Source organism: Cupressus sempervirens, chromosome 9, assembly GCF_028749045.1.
Source record: "Cupressus sempervirens isolate cs-2001-9-10 chromosome 9, ASM2874904v1, whole genome shotgun sequence".
Classification (NCBI taxonomy): Eukaryota; Viridiplantae; Streptophyta; class Pinopsida; order Cupressales; family Cupressaceae; genus Cupressus; species Cupressus sempervirens.
The window spans coordinates 539,751,635-539,773,966 of NC_143126.1; the positions used below are offsets into that span (position 1 = coordinate 539,751,635).

At 32.8% G+C, this 22,332-nt stretch overlaps 1 protein-coding gene across 4 annotated transcripts in view; it reads right to left on the minus strand.

Moving 5' to 3' along the window:
* The window catches only part of LOC149539749 (uncharacterized), a 35,502-nt gene extending 30,681 nt beyond the window's left edge, over positions 1-4,821 (minus strand). For 3 of the 4 annotated variants that reach the window (XM_089800948.1, XM_089800952.1, XM_089800950.1), the window contains exon 1: positions 3,607-4,821. In XM_089800948.1, coding sequence (XP_089657074.1) covers positions 3,654-4,757 — 1,104 coding nt within the window. In that variant the 5' untranslated portion in view covers positions 4,758-4,821 and the 3' untranslated portion in view covers positions 3,607-3,653. Of the gene's footprint in view, positions 1-2,823; positions 3,040-3,606 lie in introns of those variants that run through there. The other variant, XM_089800951.1, reaches the window with a different exon arrangement.
* Positions 4,822-22,332: the final 17,511 nt, after the last annotated feature.

A 22,332-nucleotide genomic window follows, 5' to 3' on the forward strand; every position in this document is an offset into this window, starting at 1 on the left:
GAGCAAATTCTTGGCCTCTTAAAAAAAAAATTCATTTTGAAATTATTAGTTCAAAATTTTCGAAATATTTGCTCTTGTGTATTCAAAATTTGCATCTTTTCTTTCCTCCAAACCCGACTAGGGAGTTAACATTCAATTTTTTTTCTGCAATTTTGTGGCCTTCTTTTTGGGCATTTTCCCGCTGACTTTTTCTACACATCTTCTTCAAAGGACGGCATCTAGGGTGTTTTAAACCCCTCCATCTCTAATTTTCATCTAGTAGTTTCATTTTCCACCATTCTTTTTACAGTCAAATCTATCATTTTTGTTTTTTTTAAATGGCTAGGGTTTCTTTCAAAACTCTCCTTTTCCGTGCCAATTTTAAAAACTTTTTGTAGATTCTACTTGGGTTTTTGTAGATCTTAACTAGGTCGGTCTATATATTTTTCCTGCGTGCATCATTTTTTCGTGCCTTGAATTTCGAGCCAACAAATTCAAAATCTAATTTCAGATTCTTTGTGGGTTTTTTGAACTCTCTTTTGAATGACTTCAAATTTTTTGGGTCTTCCATCAATCTGCCTCGAAGTTCGTGTCATCGCCTTTTTTTCACGCTTTTTCATTGGAAAGCATGTAATGGCATCTCTCACCAATCTTCTCTTAGAAGGCAATCAATGATTCAACAAAAAGAACTACAACACTTGGAAGCAGAGAATGACAATGATCTTCAAGTATTCAACGATTCATCCTTTTATGCTTTTTGAGGACATGCAAATTTAATTTCTTTCAAGATAGATTGACCATTTGACCATTAAGGGAGGGTATTACGATACTAGATAGTTTCTATTTACTCTCTCTTCCGTCTTTCTCTAATGGTCACTCTTTTTGTAATAAGATTGTTTCTAGTTTCTATAAACTCCTTATGTTCGTTATAGAAACTTTATTTTTCACTCTACAAGATTGTTTTTATTTCCTCTCCCAAGTTCATCAAAGAAACATTCTCCTATATCTTGTATATATTGATCATTCATGATCTTTGTTAAATAACACTTTCATTATTTTACCATAATAGAGGCTTCCAGAAATGCCCAGATGCCTATGGAAAAACCACCCGGAAGCGCTTCCAGGCATCTAGAGGCAAGTGGAAGCGAGTGACAGGCTTTCACTTGCCTCTAGATGCCTGTGAAGCACTTCTAGGTGGCTTCCACAAGCATCCACCTCTGGAACCGCCTCCACAGGTATCTGCTTCCACTTCTGTGTCCCAACCCAAAATGCCCGTTTCGGCTTCTAATTTGCAGAGACATTAAATTTGAGTATTGATTAGAGCATTCTTTGTATCAGAGAAGAATTCTTGTTTGTGTCTGCAGATTCAGTGGAGAGATTATTATTACTGTGTAAATCAGACTTATGTTCTTCATTAATAAAGTGATTCTGTTGTGGCTAGGTTTTTACCCTCAAGTTAGAGGGCTTTCCAGGGGTAATTTCTGTGTGCTGTGTTATCTATTTTGTTTTTATGCTGTGTTTTTTTCTCAAAAAAATCAACAGAAGATAGTTAAAACTTTAAAGAAATATATAGAATTGTAAAAGTAAATACATTTGATAGTATGATAATTCGTCCTTGATCAATGCAAAATGCCAAAAGTGTAGTGACAAATAGATTAAATGCCAACTGATGGTTCACAATTTCAATATTATGTCATATGCCACATAATATATATCAGCTGCCCTTTAGAAAACCATACTGAGAAGAATGAAGAGAGTAAAATATCTTTTGAATTGGGTAAAATGGTGTTTTTTGGGGGGTATTTAAGGCCTTTGAATGGATCAAAAGAAGTTATTAAATGTCTTTTTTGTTAGTTTTTGGAACTGAATGCCTTGGGTGCATGCAGCTACACCCTGGTATGTACCCATCATACTGACGAACGAACCCGTACTCAAATACACCTGGTATGGGTGAGGAACAGAGTTTGAGTATACACGTAACATAGTAGATCACTATTTTAGATGAAAAGCTGTTCCATAAAACAGCTTTGATGACCAAATGAAGCCCACAACAGCTACACATATCTCATTTTTTTCAAGATCTAATTATTCCTTCTTCCACTTGTAAGCTGGGAAAATAAACTTCAATTATGAAGAACAGTGACTGCAACTCTGCTTGTAGTTGCTCATAAAGCAAGTATAATACTGAAAACTGCTTACTGCATAAAAGATAGCCTATCTACAAACAAGATATTAATTATTTTTGTTCATGTACCATGGCTATAATTAAATACTTGCAAATAAAAGATCGGCATCTGTACACCAAGTAACTTATAATATGTTAGTGTGGTCAATATCATAATAACTAGGGATTCAAAACCCTGTGTTCGTTTGGTTCGTGGAATTTAAAAACCGGGATTTCTACAAACCTTGGTTTAGCCAAATCAAGGTTTTGCAAATCTTCATTCCGATTTTTGGGATTTTATTTGAACCGTTTGTTTCACTCGGAAGATGCATGTGAAGACCCATTTTTATGCGTAAGCTTGGAGTTGAAGGTAAATTTCAAAAAGTAGTCCAATCTATTGTTTTTAGACTCCTTAAAAAACATAACCAAGTTTTGATTTTCAATTCCTACTTGCTAGTAGGAAGTTGGAAAACCTGGTTTTGAGGCAAAATTGGAAGTCCGATATGCTAATTCCATTTTGTCAATTTTGAAACAAGGGCAAAAAATTTCAAATCTGGATTTTGAAAAAGTCAATTCCTGTCATCTTCCAGGAACCAAACGGAAACTTAATTCAAGAAATTATAACCGATACCACAGAGCTGTTTCCATTTACAAATCATATTACCTTTTCCCTTGACAAAAATAACACAATACGAAACAGTTTATTCGTACAGATAAACATTGTAGTTATACAATATCATATCCGATTCGAGTATTGTACTTTAAAGTAAATACTCATTTTAAACATCAATGTTGAATCTTGATGATCGCACTCGCGATAATTTTAAACATCAATGTTGAATCTTGATGATCGCACTCGCGATAATTTGTCTCGATCTGCTTATATGCACTACTCACTGCAGATATCAATGTTGAGGACTGCATTAAGAACATGGTCATTGATGATTGCATTATGAAAATACATATGATAGTAAAAAGAAGACCCAACTAATTTAAGATGCAAAGTTGAATTGGTGAGGATGATGGTGTTTAACATCATCTACCAAGTTCGAAATCTCGAAAATGAGATTTGGACTGGGTTTTATTTATGGTAATTTTGGCAGAATAAATTCCCCTTTTATGACAGCTTAGCTAAAAGTAACTTCAAGAATTGGTATGAGTTTATTCAAATGATTGTAATCGATGTAATCTTGTTGAATTTATTTTAAAAAAACAGCAAATTCAAGATTGAACCTGGTAAATCTTCGAGGAACATTCAATGATTTCTACACCAAACGTAAAGAATCGTTTATAACAGAACTTAATGTAATCCAGCTTTAATACAAGACCATACATAAATGTTCTGTTTAAATTCAGGGTAGAACCATAAAAATTCTTCACAATTAACGGGCGAAAATGGATAGCAGGAATGTGTAGATTCAGTGGATATATGCAAGTACCTCTGTATAATCAACGATACATACCTTACAAACGCTACCTGATGCATTGCAAATCACCATTCAATTCCAAATTATCTTTGGTGAGTTGGTAAAAGTTCAGGTACTTCAACATCCGCCGTCTTGCCCTTGTAAATTTCATATAACATTTCGAACTCCGGACTGCCGGATAGAAACCTTCGAGTGAAATCATCCTCACTTATTATCAGACTTGTAATCAGACCGATTGGAAGATCATGGCGAGCTCGCAACGAATGAAGGTGCTGAAACACTTTATACCGTGGCATCATCCTTTTCTCTACACTTAAGTTGAAAAGTACGGGATATTTAACCACAACATTTGGATTTAACCCCAGAGTACATGTCAAGAACTTCATGTTCTTCTCTATCTTACGTACAGATGCACAAAGGAATCGAGGATCCTTGACAAGAATTTGTTTGATCTCGTGCTCTAGGAGGCCCGCGTCTTCCAAAATCTTCAATTTTTTATTCACTAGTTCAACATCACAAGACGCAATCCCAGGTGCCTTTCTAAGAGCCTTAAATAGGTTAGTCTTTGACCCAAAAAACTTGATTAGAAACAAGATTTTCGGAGCGAGAGTTTCATCCAATCTGAAATTGAGAATTCTGGGATTGTGGGAGATGATATAGTTCACATCTTCTTCAGTCATCCCTAATGTTTTCAAGTACTCAATTGCAGGTTTCAAAGTATCACCAACTGAGCGATTAAGAATATTCGGGCTGCTCAAAATTGTTCTTTTTACCTGCTCTACAGTGAATCCACAGTCTCTGAGCATCTTAAGTACCTGATGGGCTCTGTCTGTGGATTTTCTTCTGAAAAGGCTGAGGTCTTTGCTTATCAGTACTGTGATTTCAGAGGAAGTAAAACAGCATTCCTGAATCAAGAAGTGTGTCATGGCATTATAGCGGCGCTCTCTTTCTTCTTCTATTTGTGGGTTTAAATGTGACTGCTTTGTGGGTATGGCTTCACATGGTATACGCCATGAAACTTTAGAGCAAACGAGGACTGCTGGATTCCTAACGAAGGCAAACTCAGGCGTTGTCAAAGCGATTGAATGTAGGGAAATGGGAGGAAGATGAGATAGCAGCGATGTAGGTCGAGTAAAAAGAGAAGCCCTGGTGTCATAAACCGAGCAACAGCGAAATAAGCAATCCATTCGAGATAAGCTGGGTTTGCAGTCCTATTTTGATGCTTTGGGGGTTTTGTAGTTGCCAAAATGAATAAAGAAAAAGAAATAGCTCAGCGTATTAGCCGTTTACTTTCGGTCAATATTATATTTAAATTTGTTAATAAATGTTAAAATTTATTATAATTGAAAATATATTTAAAACATAATATAAATTTGTTTTAGTAATTTAAATTATTAGCGTCAATATATAAACTTAGAAATTTTTGACATATATTACTAATTATTAATGACTTTTAACAAATTTATATTATTTTTATGACCCTTATATTAAATTGGTAAATATTTAGTTCAAAAGAAATATTAAATTATTCATAAATTAAAAAATTGAAAACTAATATTTATCTTAAAATATAAAATAAAAGGCATTAAAATGATTAAATTGACATAAAAAAAATCATGGGATAAGGAGGTATGAAATACTCGGAGGGGAATATAACATCACAACTAACACTTTACTCAAAAAAGATGAAGGGGTATTGTAATAGTTAAAAAATAAAAGTAATTCAGCTCATTGTTCATAATTTTTTTCAACATTTGATGTAATATAAAAGGAAATGTAAAAAATAAAATAAAATAAAAAATAGTTAAATTGGTATAATTAAGTAATAAAAGGTTTTGTTAGATAAATTGTTTGTTCTTAATTTCATAGGTATATATTATAAAACATAAAAAATTGTTGGAGAGGAAAACAAAAATAATGATGGTTAAAATTGTTATGTGATTTGTTCATAAATTAAATTATTTTGAGGCAAAACAGTAGAAGCATTTACATTCAATTTTGTTTGTAAGTTTAATATAATGTAGGTATTACACATTGGCTCTTTTATTAGAGCTTCACATTACATTGATTATAGCACCATTACATATTTGCAAATATGACATATTGAAGTTTAATTTTCTTTCTTAGAAAGAAAATTATTTTTATGCATCTAAAACATGTATTGTAGACGTTCTATGACCTTGAAAGGAATGAAATCAGGCAGGCCATCAATTCTCTTGCTCAGAAACCATAGTCACAAAAGGATACAAATTAAGGACAAAATTTGAATAAGTCAATGATTCAAATGCATGTGAGAAAAGAGAGTCATTTTGATTACATGCTACAACCGGTTGTCCTCAACTATACTCAATTTGAAAAAAAAAAATCATTTGTTTGAGGTGAGATTCATTTTCTATAATAACATGATTGGCTCACACTATTGTAATGTTGGATAAGATTGTTTTTGTTTTGAAATGTCTTGCAATCTTGTGTTTTTTCAAAATATATGAATATTTTGGTGCATATCAAATACTTGAATATGCAAGTAAATAACTCAAACATATTAATGCCAAATATCAAATTCTAAACAATCTTGCAATTATTATCTTGCAAATTTATTGCTTCACAAATTGAAAATTACAATTGAATATAAGGGAAACCTGAAAATTTTGATATAATTCCAATTTGCAGCAGACTGAACACATTCCACCTTTAGCTTTAAATGACACTAATCACAGCCTATATAGGAAAGGCCCACATCCTTCAGTAGTTAGCAACAATGGCTCTAATAATGCGACCCTTTAAATGCCCAGATAATGGCATTAAAACCTAACCCCCAATCAATTTCAAGGCATCCAGATAATGGCATTAAAACCATAGCCCCGATCAATTTCTAGATGCTTAGATTTGTGATTGCAGCAGCTTGGGAAAGTGCCAATAATGACATTTGAAAGCTATAGTTGTGTGGGAATAAAAAAGACACAAATGCTATTCAACGTTACCCAAATATATATCACCAGCAATTAAAAAACCCAATGCCAATATGCAACAAAAGTTGGCACAAGGAAACAAAGATGTAAAATGCCCAAAACGTGCCTTTATATAACAAGAGCAATTATCAATGATACCTCCAATTTCCTTCACAAATTCAACGAGCTAAAACCCTCTCCTTAGAAATAGTAGCAATAGTCAGAGGAATGACAAATCATATACCTCACCACAATTTGCCAACCAGTCTCAGAATAATTCTCAAAATTGAATCTACAACACTTCAGTCGCAAATCCCAAACCCTTATGCTTCAATAAGGGCACAAAAGCCAAAACTTCAAAAGTGTCACAAAGACAACAAAGAAAGATAATTAAATAATTGGATGCTTTACTCATCAAATGGGCTCATATGTATAATCTCCAAATGGCACAAAGTTTCCCAAATGAACTTTTGAAACATCCTGATTTACTAGGTCTAAAATAACATCTTTCATACTCAAAGAATACAGTTATTACTTTGTTTCATAGGAAGACAATTCTATCATTTCATGTTCATGTGAATAAGATTTACTGTTAAAATCAATTAGATGAAATTTCTTAACTTAAAAACTTGAAGTACCAGCAAATGAAATTATTACAAAAATTGAAAACTACATACCTCAAAAAACTAAGATTGAAATCAACTAGGGATGCTTCTGCAACTACCCGAGTTAATCCACAAATACACTTTAACAATTTCACATGACTAACATCTAAAACCACTATCTCAAAATCAAATGATAATTACAATTAAATACCACTATATTTTAAAGTAGGGCATCACATACCACTATATCAATTAGGGCATCATTTACCATCAATTCATTTAGGGCTTTTGCTACCGCTATATCACTTAGGGCTTCCACTACCACAGATTCAATTTAGGGCTTCCATGACCACAAATTCAATTTAGGGCTTTCACGATGATGGAATCAAATAGGGCTTCAAATTCCTTTCCTTCTGATTGCTTAACTGTGATAGTAACTCAAGGTTAGAAATATACTTATATTTAATATGCATATAAATGAAAAACAATCCATGATTCTATATCTTACATCTAGGTGTAAAATAATAGTAACAGTAAATTAACTCAATCTAATCTTACCTCCTCATAAATAAAAATGATAATGCCTATTTTTGATAAACAATTGAATGCATAGCTTATATCTGTCTGACACATGTCTGATATCCTGAGAGAGGTGAAACATTGTCAAGGGCTTAACCACCCAACCTCAAACCACCACATATCGCCACACGATCTCTAACAAGAAAGGCCCTCCCTACCCAGAATAGGTAGGGGTCATCATGCCATCCTCTGGGCTTCCTGGTAATTAACTCACTATACGACTTGGCAGCAGGAGATCACAACAATAGGAATATACATGAGCTATTAATTAATTCATATTAAATGATAAATACTAAAATGTCATAACTGATACTGATTCACATTATTGATGATTCCTTTCTCACACCTCATCACCTATCTTCTTGGCTACATAGTCGGGTGAGTCCCAATTGTTTGGAATCCTCAGAACAACTAGTTCTGTCAATTAGACAAGAAGGTTATGCATCTAGCATTTCACTCTTTGTGGTTACATGATTATGTTCTTTAAAGATTTTAGGATTGATTCTTTAATTCTAATATCCTTCGGCATAATGATTAAGGATCTATACTAAATTTTCTTTAGTTTCAACAAAAGATTCATAATACTTGTCTTTCATAAGAGTACAGAAACATTTATATTCACAACCATTTCAGCGTATCTGACCTGGGTCTATGGCTTAGCAAAGATTAAAAATTTGCTTTGTAACCTATTTATTAGTTCTTCCTAAGAGTACTATCCATTATCTTAGAGTTAGATGGGAAATACTTTTGTATAAGCTTGTATTGATATGATTTCCTTATCAAACAAAGTTTTGATACAAATTCTATATTCTAATACAAAATCTACATTCTGCTTTATAACTTGCTATTCAATACTTAAACATTTATACAACCATCATGAGAAACAAAGAAACTTCTACAAAATTACATGGAGCGAAACAAGTACTATAATTAATGGTGATAACACTGGCATGATTGTTGATCCATGGATTTTATTTTATTTCCATCTTACATATCCATTACTGGGAAATCTTATGGTTATTTATTCTTTCAAAAGCATAATGAATAAGGCAGGACACCATCTGATAAAGTGTTAGGAAAATAATCAGATTCAGAACACAAAAAGCCTTACATGATTTTATCCAACTCATCTCCTTGCTCCCGTAGCTAGAGGAAATAGTCTCTTGTTCGATAAAGATAATGCATAGAATAGAAACAAAAATTTGATAATTTACATAGAGCATTATCACAATGCTTTTTTACACGTATTGTTGGAGCCTTTTTGTTAGTACACAAAAAAGAAACAAGATGCTTCTTGTCCAAAAGATACGACTCTCTAGTTGCATGATTAATGACCATGGAATGCCATCCAATAAGCGTTACACGATGACTAGGAAGCATAACATGAAACAACATCTTCTTTATGAGGATTGTCACTAACTTAGTAACTGTCGACTTAAGAAATAATACTACGTTCAAACTTTGCAGGAAATGAATATGAAGAAGGGTGCACGGTTTGTAGTGGGGCCTTACGTGAGTCTGCCGAAAGTCTGAATAAAAAAACTTTGATGTTTGGTATGATTCCACCTACTAGCTCAAAGATCTACAGCTTGATAGAATTCAATCGATGGGCACAATATGAACTCGGGTTCACTCTGCAAATTATGAGAATATCTAACAAGGGTTTGATTGCCAAGAGAATTGAATATTGAAAGAGGAAGAAGAATGGATGTCGACAGTCAAGGAAGTCCATAATATAGAGTAAGCATGTCTCTATGGCTACCTATAGTCACAAGATTCATTTCTAATTCCCAAGAAGCCTAAATGAATTTAAAAACATAAATTCTATTAAACATGCCAACAATAATCGGTTAAAAGCAAGAATAATAAAAAGAAGGGAATAGAATTGGAAGATTAAAATTCGAAGATTATAATAATACAATTATTATAATTCGAACATTATTATAATGTACAACTATTAAATTATTAAATGATAATGGTGCCAAATCATTTTTATATATAAATGCACGTTTATAAACAATTATTAAAAATACCACAACAAAAGATAATTTAAAATCCTTTAAGATATGTTTTATATTTTATCCCAATTATTTTAATTAAATTATTAAATAACTCATGCAAGTGTTGCAGATGTATTCTGGCTAGGTCCTTTACCCGTCTTCCCAATGATGGTGATGTCCTACCTAATTCTTTTCTAACAATGCTTTCACCCCTTCGACATGCTTCCTATAAGGAAATTCTTCATAATTAATTTATATATCATTTAATCATAAATAATCATAATAGTTTACCTTTCATCTTAATATCATGAATTTGTGATTAACGATCAACTAATATGTCATCTTCACTTGAAATCATAACGACCAACTATCTTACCGTTTTGCCAGATTATATTAAATTAAACTGTCAATTGACTTCAAGCAAACGTCAACAGCTATATTTCAAGTTAGGTCAAAAATTGGGATGTAACAACTTTACTTAAGAAGCTTCCCACACACAACATTAAAACATAATAAAATATCATTATAATATAATTTATTAGTTGCTTTTGACTTCGAAAATGACCTTTTCCATCATAACTTAATGTTCTGACACATAAGGCCACTGTTTATTGTTCCCATAATTTAAAAAATTTCGTCATGGTCCCAATGAGCTATGATACTAAAGTGACCAACAAACAACACCAACAAAAATAGCAACCTTGACGTATTTAGATGAAAAATAATAATTCACCTATCTTATGAAAATAGTTGAAGCAGTATCAGAATTGAAATTTGACAACACAAAAGTGATCCTAATTATGAAAGATGATGAATAAACCTAACAAGGTGACTTACTATAAATAGATGCTCCCTCAAGATTCTTGGAGCTCAAACCAAAAACCCAAAATAAAAATTGAGAGCATCACCAAACTCCTCTAACTCAACTGAGCTCATCAGAACCAACAAATTGACTTACTATAAATATTATGTCCCTCAAACAGAGCAAAAACACACCATAGGTTGTTGGAAAGCCTATAACCACACAATTGAGACCCTCAAATCTCATTGTTAGCTCACGAGGGTCATGATGGTGAACTGACCTAGCCAACTATAGGAACCTGCTAAAAATGGGGAAATTACATTTTCCAACTTTATATTGGAAAGGAGTTTCAAGAAAATTAAAAGAAAGATTCCTTCGATAGGATTCAATCAACATTCTACACAAAGTCTTGTTTGGAAACCCTACTTTGAGCACTTTTGATTGAATGCCCATATACAACATAATTTTGAACCTAAAGACATAATAGTTGTTGCTCTTGTGATTAGGCACGATTTCTTCTATCAAGCCAAATTACATTTAATATATTCTTGCAACTTTAAGCATGGTAAGTTTGGTGGTAATAAACATGGTTTTCATGTGTTGTTTAAAGTAAAATTCTAATATAACTTGTTTCATTTTTAGATATATGCATGTAGAGAAAATAAAAGAGTTAATTGACCATTTGGATCTATATGAGTTTGAACATACAAATCCGTGTGAGAAAGAAAACAAAGTCATATTTTTGCTCCTACAAATCTGGTTTGCATGGACTCTTAATGTGTCACACCCCACTTGGGAACCCAAGAGAAAATTAATGTATGTTTTCCTCCAAGTTCTATTGTTAAAATTTTCAATATAGAGTTTGAGATCAATATATAAGGAGGATGAGATATCAACAATGTAGGCCAAGTAAAAAGAGAAACCCTAGTGTGATAAACTGAGCAACAACGAAATAAGCAATCCATTCGAGAAAAGTTTGGTTTACAATCCTCTTTTCTGGCTTTGGGATTTTGTAGTTGCCATACAATGAATAAAGAAAAAGAAATAGCTAAGGGGTAACATAACAACCAGGATGGCCATATTAGCCTTTTTTCCACTTTTGAGATGTATATGGAAGGCCATTTTTTTTTGGATCCTATAAATTGTAATTTTTTTATAAAATTGTCAATATAACATTTAAATTTATTAATAAACCATCAAAATTTATTTATTTATTTTTATTGGTAAACGACCAAGGCCATGATATTATATTATTAATAATAAAATAATTACAATAGCATTCCATCATTCAAACGAGCACTATTAGGAAAGAATGGGGAAAGAAAACCTCCAGTCTAGCCAGGAACCTCAATCCTAAATTATTACAACATAAAAGGGGCATACCCCAGTCAAAAAAATCTAATTATCCATTACATGGTAAAAAGTTGTTTACAATGATAATCAAATACATCATTCTTTGAAGCCACCAATGCCTCTTGCTAGGGATTCCATTATTTCATTTTTGTTTATGCATAGGTACTAAATGCGCTCATCCCTGTCATACTATCTTGCCAATAAACTGGTTAATGATATATATTAAGCTAATGTTCCATCTAATGCAAATCAGAGTACATAAATCCTAATTAAAAACAAAGATAGGACTACAAGAAATGCAATTAAAAACACCTATATACATCAAGATCATAAAACTAATTATGCCTGACCTAATCAGGACCAAAGATTGATTAATAGCCTAGAATTGAGATTATGACAATAACAACACCAAGATATAGATTTAGATTTGGATGCTCAATTCCAACAAACAAGTATGACAGTATCCAACCCCGATTCCATTTTTCCATTCTCTAGCCTACACCATTAAACTACAACTCAACATTTTAGATACCAACACAGAGATCCCTTATTAAAAATAACAAAGCCATAATAGGTGAAGAAACTAGATGGCAATAGAGGACTTGAAAACAAAAACTGAATACCAACTGAGGATAGAAGCCTACAATCGAATGCTATAGTATTAAGTCAACTACATAATAAATTCTACTAAATTTAGCTAGTAACTTGTGAGTGACATGTAAAGTACATAGTTAAGGAAAGATATAAGGCCACCATCCCTATTTATCTCCTAAATTCTGGTCAACTATAGATAAAATAGAGTAGCTTCCTAAATACGAAATCACAGAAACCACTTCCCTATTTCCCAAGAAATCTGATACAAAATGGTAAAATCTAGTATACTAAAGTGAAAGACTAGTTATATACAATAAAACAACCATACATAAGCATAAATCATATTGCTATGAGTATTATCAAATTAAAGCATGTCAACAAATGCTTCAATAATCAATCATACATCTTGAACCCTTACTAATCATTTAACCATTGCTCAAATAGATATCTATCATTATCATAGTAATACTAATAATGAGCTTAGGACCAGGATGAATCCTACTAAACAACATGCATAATTTCAGAATTCAACTTGTTGTCATCATGTTGATTCTTGTTATTGCATAAACATTTTTTCCCTACAAACAAAAATGACCTCTATAGTAGCTAGTGTGTACGATCTATCTCAATTATTTGAGAAATAAAAGGAAATAAAATCACTTAACATTTCATAATATCTTATTTGAGGACATGCATTGGAGATATTGACATCCACATAAAATTCCTAAAATCTAATCTAGTTGTGAATCCTGTCAAAAATAGAACATGAAATCCCCAAAATTCAAAAGATATGCATATAATGCCTAAAAAATATTAACCCTTGCGGGAGTCCATATCCAAGATACTCCAAAGGCAAAATTAATAGCTAGACTTCTTATATTCCATATAGTATATATACATGATATGATAGAGTTTATCTTTCCTTTTTTTTACAAGTATAATCTACTAACATTTGAGAATGAAGTTCATATAGAGGAATCTCATTATCTACTAATCTTAACATATACCTGTCATATAAACAACAATATATCTGGCATCTATCTTCTGCCCTATTACTAACCCTATCCACAAAATAGAGCAAAATTTTGGGAGGATGCCATTGAAAACAACTCACTTCCAATACACCATGATCACTTCAAAAATGTCATTAGAGTTCTCCATAGAAAATTTTGGGGGGAATTCGAAGTTAGATTTTGCCCTACTTGTTTTCTATGAATTCAGAGTGCAAAAGTCTCGGGCATCAAGATTGTCGAAGACCACACCTGGCTAGATATATGCATTGAGAAGATTGAGGTAATTTATTAACCATCCTCTACTTTCGTCCACTATAATTCCTCTCCAACAAAGTAGAAATTGAATGATTGCCTCCATCTTGGGCCACTCACGGTAGAAAGCATAGTTCTCACAAATTACCAATGAAGGTCATCGATAAGCTATTTCTAATTCAAGAGACCCTAGAGGAAGATTCATATATTTCTCTAGCAAAGGGATTTAGAACTTTTCATCTATGTTATTAACTGCTTGCTCTAGCCCCTTTCTCCATACTGGGTCAAATATGTCACGACAGAGTCTAATTATCTCGCCCGCTTCAACCTTTGCTCTTGCCATGCAACCAATGAAAGAGTCAATGATATTGTTGTTGGTCCTCCACGTGTACTAGTAGTCAAAAACACCTTCCCAATGGATTTGCTAATGGCAATCCTGGACATGTCATCCAACAGATAGAGAATCCTATTCCATCTTTATGGTTTAACATTTCCACAAAATGCCATTGTTTGGTTCTCGGTAGCATGAAAAATGCTAATATTTGATTCCATGTTCAGGGAAAGAGATAACCAAATGACAGTGATGGAAAGCGACTCCTCAAGAAAAAGTGGGTAGAAGAAGGTCCTAGAAACCTATTTTGTCATGACGACATCAAATGATGTCACCCTCAATATCTTAACTTGAGCTGGCCTTAGCAAATAAATGATGAAATGACCATGGAAAAGGCTAAAAGTAGCAGAAGAGATAGATGCGAATAAATATCCCTCACTAATTCATGATGAGAGACACTCATACTGAGGATCGATTAAAATATTACCATCAAAGTTAGAGTATAAAATAATGATTAGGAACTCCAGCAAGAGCCATCGTAAGTAGATTGAGTATCGATATAAAAGTATTAAATATTGATATAAGAGAATGTAAGATTATAAGTATATGAATATATAAATGTATTTAATAAATGAATGTGTGTGTGTGTATATATATATATATATATATATATGTATATATGTGTGCATATATGAATGTATATATAAGACAAAATTTGAGCATGAAAATATTTATAGATATAAAGGATGAAGGAGCTTGAGGATCAAAGTGACCAAAATTAACCCGTAATGGTTGATACATCTTTGATGATCAAGGAATTGACCCCATCCACTCCCAAATTTGCTAAATAATCCGCTTTTTGATTACCTTCCCAAAAAATATGATAGATCCTACTATCTACAAATCATCTAGAAGTGCAAGAATTTCTTCTAATTTAGAACTAAGCACCCAATTAGGGGTTGCTCCTTTTCTAATCACATTTAAGATTATTGGAGAGTCTCCTTCTATTACAACTTTAGATAAACTTAACTTATGGCACAACTGAAGTCCTTGATACAAAGCCTCTAATTATACCAGATTGTTGGAAGTTGGTTCAATAGACATGACTTTTTTGGCTACCCAATGACCTGAATCATCATTAATGATGCATCAAATGCCAGTTGTGCCTAGGTTGCCTCTAGTTGCACTGTCAAAGTTGAGTTTGGCCAATCCTTTCAGTGGAGGATCCCATCTACAATTTGCCCTTGCCTCCTTACTAGTCTTTGCATAGAACAAAGGAGGATTTATCAAGTTGGTCCAATTCTTTTTCATTTTCCCATCGTTAAAAGAGAAGGAGCCTTCTTCTTTTTGAGAGTTAATAAGATGCAAATTAGTTTTTTCCACTATTCTAGCTTCCATTTTAATTATTAACTCTTCAAGCTTCAATTCTATGTTGCAGAAGATACGTCGATTCCTTTCCTTCCAAATTTCTCAAACCAATATGGAAGGACTAACGTTCCATAGTTTATTATAAACTCCCTTGACCATGTTAGTGGGTCATCCCTTGAGAAGTTTAGGAAACAATTTCGAGAAAGGAGAAGGCCATCCCAACTTGAGTCTAAGCCATTCCCAACAACTTTGGTAAAAAGGATAGTTAAATAAAATATGATCAATGTCTTCACTATTATGTTTACATAAAACACCTCTGGATGGACCTTGAAAACAAAGTTTACGTAACCTGTCCAAAGTCAAAATTCTATTTTGGAAAGCCAACCATAAAAAGAATCTTGCTTTTGGAAGACATGAAAAATCCTAGTAGAGTTTTAGTGGAATATCCACTGTATCCCATTTTTTAGAATCTAGAAGAGCCCAATAACCATTTTTCACGCTATATTTTCCATCATTTGAGTCTACCCAAATGAGTTCATCTCTCTTTTCTGAATGCTTAATCCTCCTATCTTCTAAAAGTTTTTCAAAACCTTTAATCATCTCAGCATCCACACCCATACCATCCAGAGATTTCCAGACCCATTTAGATTCGATTTCTACATATACCACTGTCTTGTAATCACCGACTATAAACCATCAAAATTTGTTATAGTTGAATATATAAAATATTTTTAAAACACTATAAAAAACTTTTTTTAGCAATTTAAATTATTAGTATCAATATATAAACTTAGAATCTTTCTTAATTTGAGATATATTATTAATTCATAAATTTTTTTTGAATTTTATATTTCTTTATAAACCATATAATTTAGAAACTTACAAATCTATTCTTTGTGAATATTACTAATTAATACTTATATTATATTGAATGGGGTAATTCTGAAGGTTTGCAAGAGATGACTTGATTAAATCAAACCATTTACACAAGTGCCAATTTTGGCATTCGCCTTGGAAATTGCATCGATGCAAAGCAATGAGTCACCTTCGATTTCAACCTCATCAATGCCCAATTTTAGACAAAGCTTAATCTCAAGTGCAATGGCCTCAATTCCATTGTATTGTTAGTGTGAGTATTCAACCTCTTGGAAGTTACCCAAACTAGTACACCTTGAGTAGCTTGAATGCTACAACCAACACCACCAATCCCTAGGTAACTATTGGTAGTGTGATCAAAGTTGAGTTTCCATTTGAAGAGCTTAGGAGTCTTCCATTTAACCATTGATCAGTTAACCTTGGATTTTAATGGAGGAGGGGTAGGAAGTTTTAGATTCAATCATCTTAGACACAACACTTTGTCCCATCACATGAATATAGAATGCCTCCTAATAGTGGTCATGTTGTTTGTTATTTCAGTAATAGCCTCCAGTATGCCTACTATGGCATTAGTTGAGGGCTTTTCCTTACCTATGGATATGTGTTAGTTCCATTCCTTCTAGAGGTGCTACACAATCATTTATGGTGTCGAAATCCAAATGTTGACCCAAATATGATGCTTCCTAGGGCAAGGTAGCAATGAAGTTGCAAAACTCCTTCCAACAAGGGCCGAGTCATTGTAACTCACTCTAAATCCAATCCCAACATTCAATTGCCACTGTAAAATTAAGAGATGATCAATGGACTCTTCATCCCTTTTGCACAAAACACGCCATGAGGGGTCTTGTATGCCAAAAAATCAAGTCTCTTGATTGTGAGGCACTTTTTATGTAAGACCACCCAAAGGAAGGCCCCTGCCTTTGGAAAAATGGTTTTATACTAGCAAGGAACTGACAACCAGTCCCCAAACCTAGCTTGGGGGACTTGTGTTAGCCTCAAGTGATAATGCAACTAAGAATGCCATGAATGTATGTAAAAGAGTCATATCATCTGGTATATTGTCATTGATGTCCAATCTTAGTTGATTAGACATTATGCCAATTCAATAGAGTGCCATATCATTTGATTGATGAAGAGGATTTGAAGAAAGTATGTTGATGACAAAGTTGTTAAGTATGGTATTCAATGGACACTTGAATGAGTTGGACAATGATAATGTAATGTTGGTTTGCTTTTTTAACAATCATGTAATCTTGTAATGTAATGAGCTATACAAGATACACTGATTAACAAGGTGAAAGAAGGAAGACAATGTTCATCGAGTGACTACAGTTGTCATTGAGCACTTGACAACGTAAAGATAAAGATCAATGTTAACCAAGTAAGTTTAGTAATGATCAAGTGATGTATCACCTGAGTGAAATGGTATGTTCACTGAGTAACATCAAAAAGAAAAAGTAAAGAAAGATGGAATCTGAGGTTGACTTCTAGTGAAAATAAAGAATGTTCGAGAAGTTCAAGGCACAAATCAAAGTTTGTTACAATACCTACAGTTGAAAAAAATACAATAAAGGTATTATGATGGAGATTGAAGAAGGATAAGCATGAGCACAAAGTTCTATGAAATTTCTACTTTCTAAGTGACTAAATGCAATGAACTTGAGATTGATGATTGTGGTTAAGTGTCAAAACTTGGAAGAATATGGAAGCAAAGAGACTACTATTTAAGGAGGAGTTGAAACAAGTTATGGTTGTTCATTAGTTATTGGTTGAATGTTGAATGGATGTCAATTGTTGAAAAAAAAGAAGTTGTAAGAAACAAGGAGAACCAAGTAGAGAAGAGAGAAGATCAAATAATACTTAAGAGTAAAGTGCAAGTGAAAAGGTGTAAATCAAGCAGACATAGATCAAAGGAAAGAGATCATAAAGAGATTGAGTAGAACAAATATCTGATCAAGAAAGGTAGTGCTAAACCTAACAAATTATTTTTATTGTTACTTTCTAATTGTTGAAGCAAAAAAATATCTTAATTGAGCAGACCTAACAAGTTTGTGAAATCCTATATGGTAACATTGATTACTGATGTTTGTAAGTCTTTTAGAGCATGCCACTCTTTAAATAGTATCAAGGAGTGATAAGGTCTAGATGATCTTTTGGTGTAAATCCTTTAACTGGGTCATTAACAATGTATAGGTAAACCTTAAACAAGGTTGGCTCCTAGCATAGCTCACTTTAGAAGAGTGAAAACTTTTGGGTTGTCAATCCCAGGTGTTTTTTCCCTTAACAAAGTTTCCATGTTAAAAATCATGGTGCCAAATGTGTGATTGTTGTTATGTTGCAAGTTGATTTTCATGGTATTTACTTCTTAGTACAACTCGGTAACAACTAGGTAAAGTAATGAACAATGAGTTTACAATTTGAAGTAAGTTGATTATGAGAGTTATTTATGAAGATGAATGTGATTTTTGAGTAATTACTTATGATACTTATGAAGTTTGATTTGGTACTAAAGTGTTTGAAGGGACTATAGGATAATTGAACATAATTGATTCACCCCATCCTCCCCTCCTCTCCCCCCCCCCCCTCACAGTTATCTAATACTTGGTATTAGAGCACAATGCTTGGAGAAAGAAGTTATAAGGAACTTGAGCTAAAGATTTGTAGATGTATAAGAGAGAGGTACCAAAGATGGATAAAGAGAAGTTTTTTTCATGGAGAGAAAGACTGAGGTTACATTTATCTAGAATTAGAAATAATATAACACACTAGTTGGACAATAAATACAGTCTTCTTGTTGCTCCTATGATTGTGGAACAACTGATTGAGAAGAGGAATCACAATAGTCTGATGATTGAGATTGCATTTTCCCTCAATAATGTCAATTTTGATGATATCAAGAACTACATTAATGCTAAACATATGTGGAACAAATTTATAGTTGTACACAATGGATATCCAAATGTGTTGAGAGCTAAAGTTGAAAGTCTTAGAGGCAAGTATGATGACATGAGAATGAAAGAAGGTGAGAATGTTGCATAGTATGAGAACCAAATCAAGGAGGTTGTGAATGCAATAAGATCTACTACAGGTGTTATTAGTGACAGTGAAATTGTAAGTAAAGTTATTAGAGCTCTTATGCCTATCTATGCTATAAAAGTCTCTGCAATTCAAGAAGTAAGAACTATGTTTGGTATTGTTTTGACACTTGATAGTTTAGTTGGCCAATTGATAGCATCTAAGTAGAGAAATTATGACATAGTATGGTCACACTTGGGAATGCTTTTAAGTCTTCACTGAGCATTGGTAATTCAAAGAAAGAAAAGAAAATTAAGGAAGAAAGTGAGTATGAATCTAAAGATGATTTGGATGAACTTGAAGCATTACTTGCAAGAAGGTTATCATGAGGTAAATGTAAATTACCCCTGATTTATTTCAAGTGCAATGAACTTGAAGCATTACTTGAAAGTGTGATAATAGAAGTAAGAGTGACAGAAATTAAAAGAAAGATTACAAGTTAGGAAGAACAAGGATGATAAGGACAAAGGAAAGAAACTATGCTACATTAGTGAAGAAGAGCACACTGAGTCCAATACGGATGAAGAGAAGGAGGTAGTTGAGATAAGTATAAGTTGCTATCAAGGATGATCTCAATGGAGAAAGGTATGAGAATGAAATTGCCCTTATTTCACATCTTAGCAAGAATGATTCATGGATTATAGATAGTGGATGTTCACATCATATGATTTTTTATTTAAGTAAGTTTGACAAATTTGAAGGAATTGATGATGGTGGAACTACTAAGTCAGGTAATGATGTTCCATGTTAAGTGAAAGGAAGAGGATCACTAATGCAAAATGATAAAATTAGATATGATGATGCATACTGGGTACAAGGATTAAATTATAATCTTTTGAATGTTGCTCAATTGAACAATTCAAGTCACAAGATGGAATTTCATAACATAAAAGTCAAGATCTTTGATGATGAAGGAAATCTAATTAGAACTGAGATGCAAAGTAAAGATAACTTATTTTATCTTGATCCTACAATTGAGACGTGTTTGTTTGTTAAAGTTGAAGATGTATGGTTGTGGCATAAAAGGCTGTTTCACGTGAATTTTGAGAACACGGTGAAGGTTAGTAGAAAGAAAAGAGTTAAAGGCTTATGAAATATGCTAAATCTTGAAAATGCTATGTGTAAAGAATGTCAACTCGGTAAGATGAAAAAGTCAAGATTTTCAAGAAAGACACACACTTTTAATGATGTTTTGGAACTAGTGCATACTAACTTGTGTGGACCTATTTGTATGGAAAGTAATTATGGTGATATATATTTCATCTTGTTTGTTGATAATTATTCTAGAATGATGTTGTCATGTTCATGAAGTTGAAATCACATGCTTTTGGTATCTTCAAATGGTATAAGGCTAGAGTTGATAAATAAATTGGCAAATCATTTAAATGTTTAAGATCTAATAGGGGTGGTGAGTTCATGTTTATTGAATTCTCAAACTTTTGTGCTGAGTATGGTATTAAGAGAAAATTGTCTGGACTGAGGACACTACAACAAAATGGTATTGATGAGAGAAGAAATAGATCAATTATAGATTGTGCAAGGGCATTGATGATTGAAAAAGATGTTGCACATATGTTTTGGAGAGAAGCTGGTGGCACTACTATCTATACTCTCAACTGAGTTCAGTTGAAGAAAAGAAAAAACAAAACACCCTATGAACTCTAGTATGGTCATACACCTAATGTAAGTTATTTCAAAATATTTGGAAGTAGGTGTTATACTCATAAGGATGCAAGGATGTTAAATTTGATTCAAAAGGAGATGAAGGTATATTCCTTAGCTATTCAAAGAGTAAATCTTATAAATGTCTGAACAAAGCTACTAACAAAATGATTGAAAGTGCAAATGTGGGAGTTAATGAGTTTGCAAATAGGAATGACATGGACATCAAGAAGGAACCTAAAGATTATAATAAGTTTGTGTATATGTATGAAGAGGCACTAGATACACTACCTGAGTTACAACAAAGAACTACAAAGCACCAGATAGTGTTACCCGAGTCACAAACTATGTCACCTAAGAACTAGATAGTATAACCCGAGTAGGAATAACCCCCTACCAGGTGAAGAAAATGTTGAGAATCAGTGATTTGAACTTGTATTATCCAAATATGTGAGAAAATATCATTCACCTAAATAAATAATTAGAGACAGAAGCACTGTAGTATTGACAAGAAGTAAGTTAAGATATAGCATATGTTTGATAGCTAATTTTGAACCAAGAACAATTAAGGATGTACTAGAAAATGAAGATTGGATAAATGTTGTAAATGAAGAGATTAACCAGATAGAAAATAACAACACATGGACATTAGTATTGAGGCATACAAATAAGAATGTGATAGGTACAAAATGGATTTTCATAAATAAGCTAAATGAAAATGGAGAAGAGGTGAGAAACAAGGTAAGACTAGTTTGCAAAGGTTATGCAGAAGAAGAAGGAATAGATTATGATGAGACTTTTTCACCCGTGTCAAGAATGGAAGGTGTAAGAAAATTTTTGGCTTATGCTACCTACAAGAAATTCAAGGTTTATCAAATGGATATTGAATCTATATTTTTTAATGAAATACTTGAAGAAGAAGTCTATATAGAACAACTAGAAGGATTCATTGAACTTGATCAAAGGAGCATGGTTTGATAATTGAACAAGGCCTTAAAACAAGCACAACCAACATGGTATGAAAGGTTACATTTTTATTTGGTTAAGATTGGATTTGATAGAACAAGTGAGAACAATAATCTATATTTGGAAGGTGAATCTAAAAATATGGTGTTGATTATTGAAATATTTTTAGATGACATTATATTTTGAGAAAATGACATGTTATGTAAGACATTTGTTGATTAGATGAGTAAGGAATTTGAGATTTCTATGTTTGGTGAGATCAATTTTTTCCTTATCACACAAGTTCATCAAACAAGGAATGGTATATATGTGACTCAATCTAAGTATTTAAATGATAT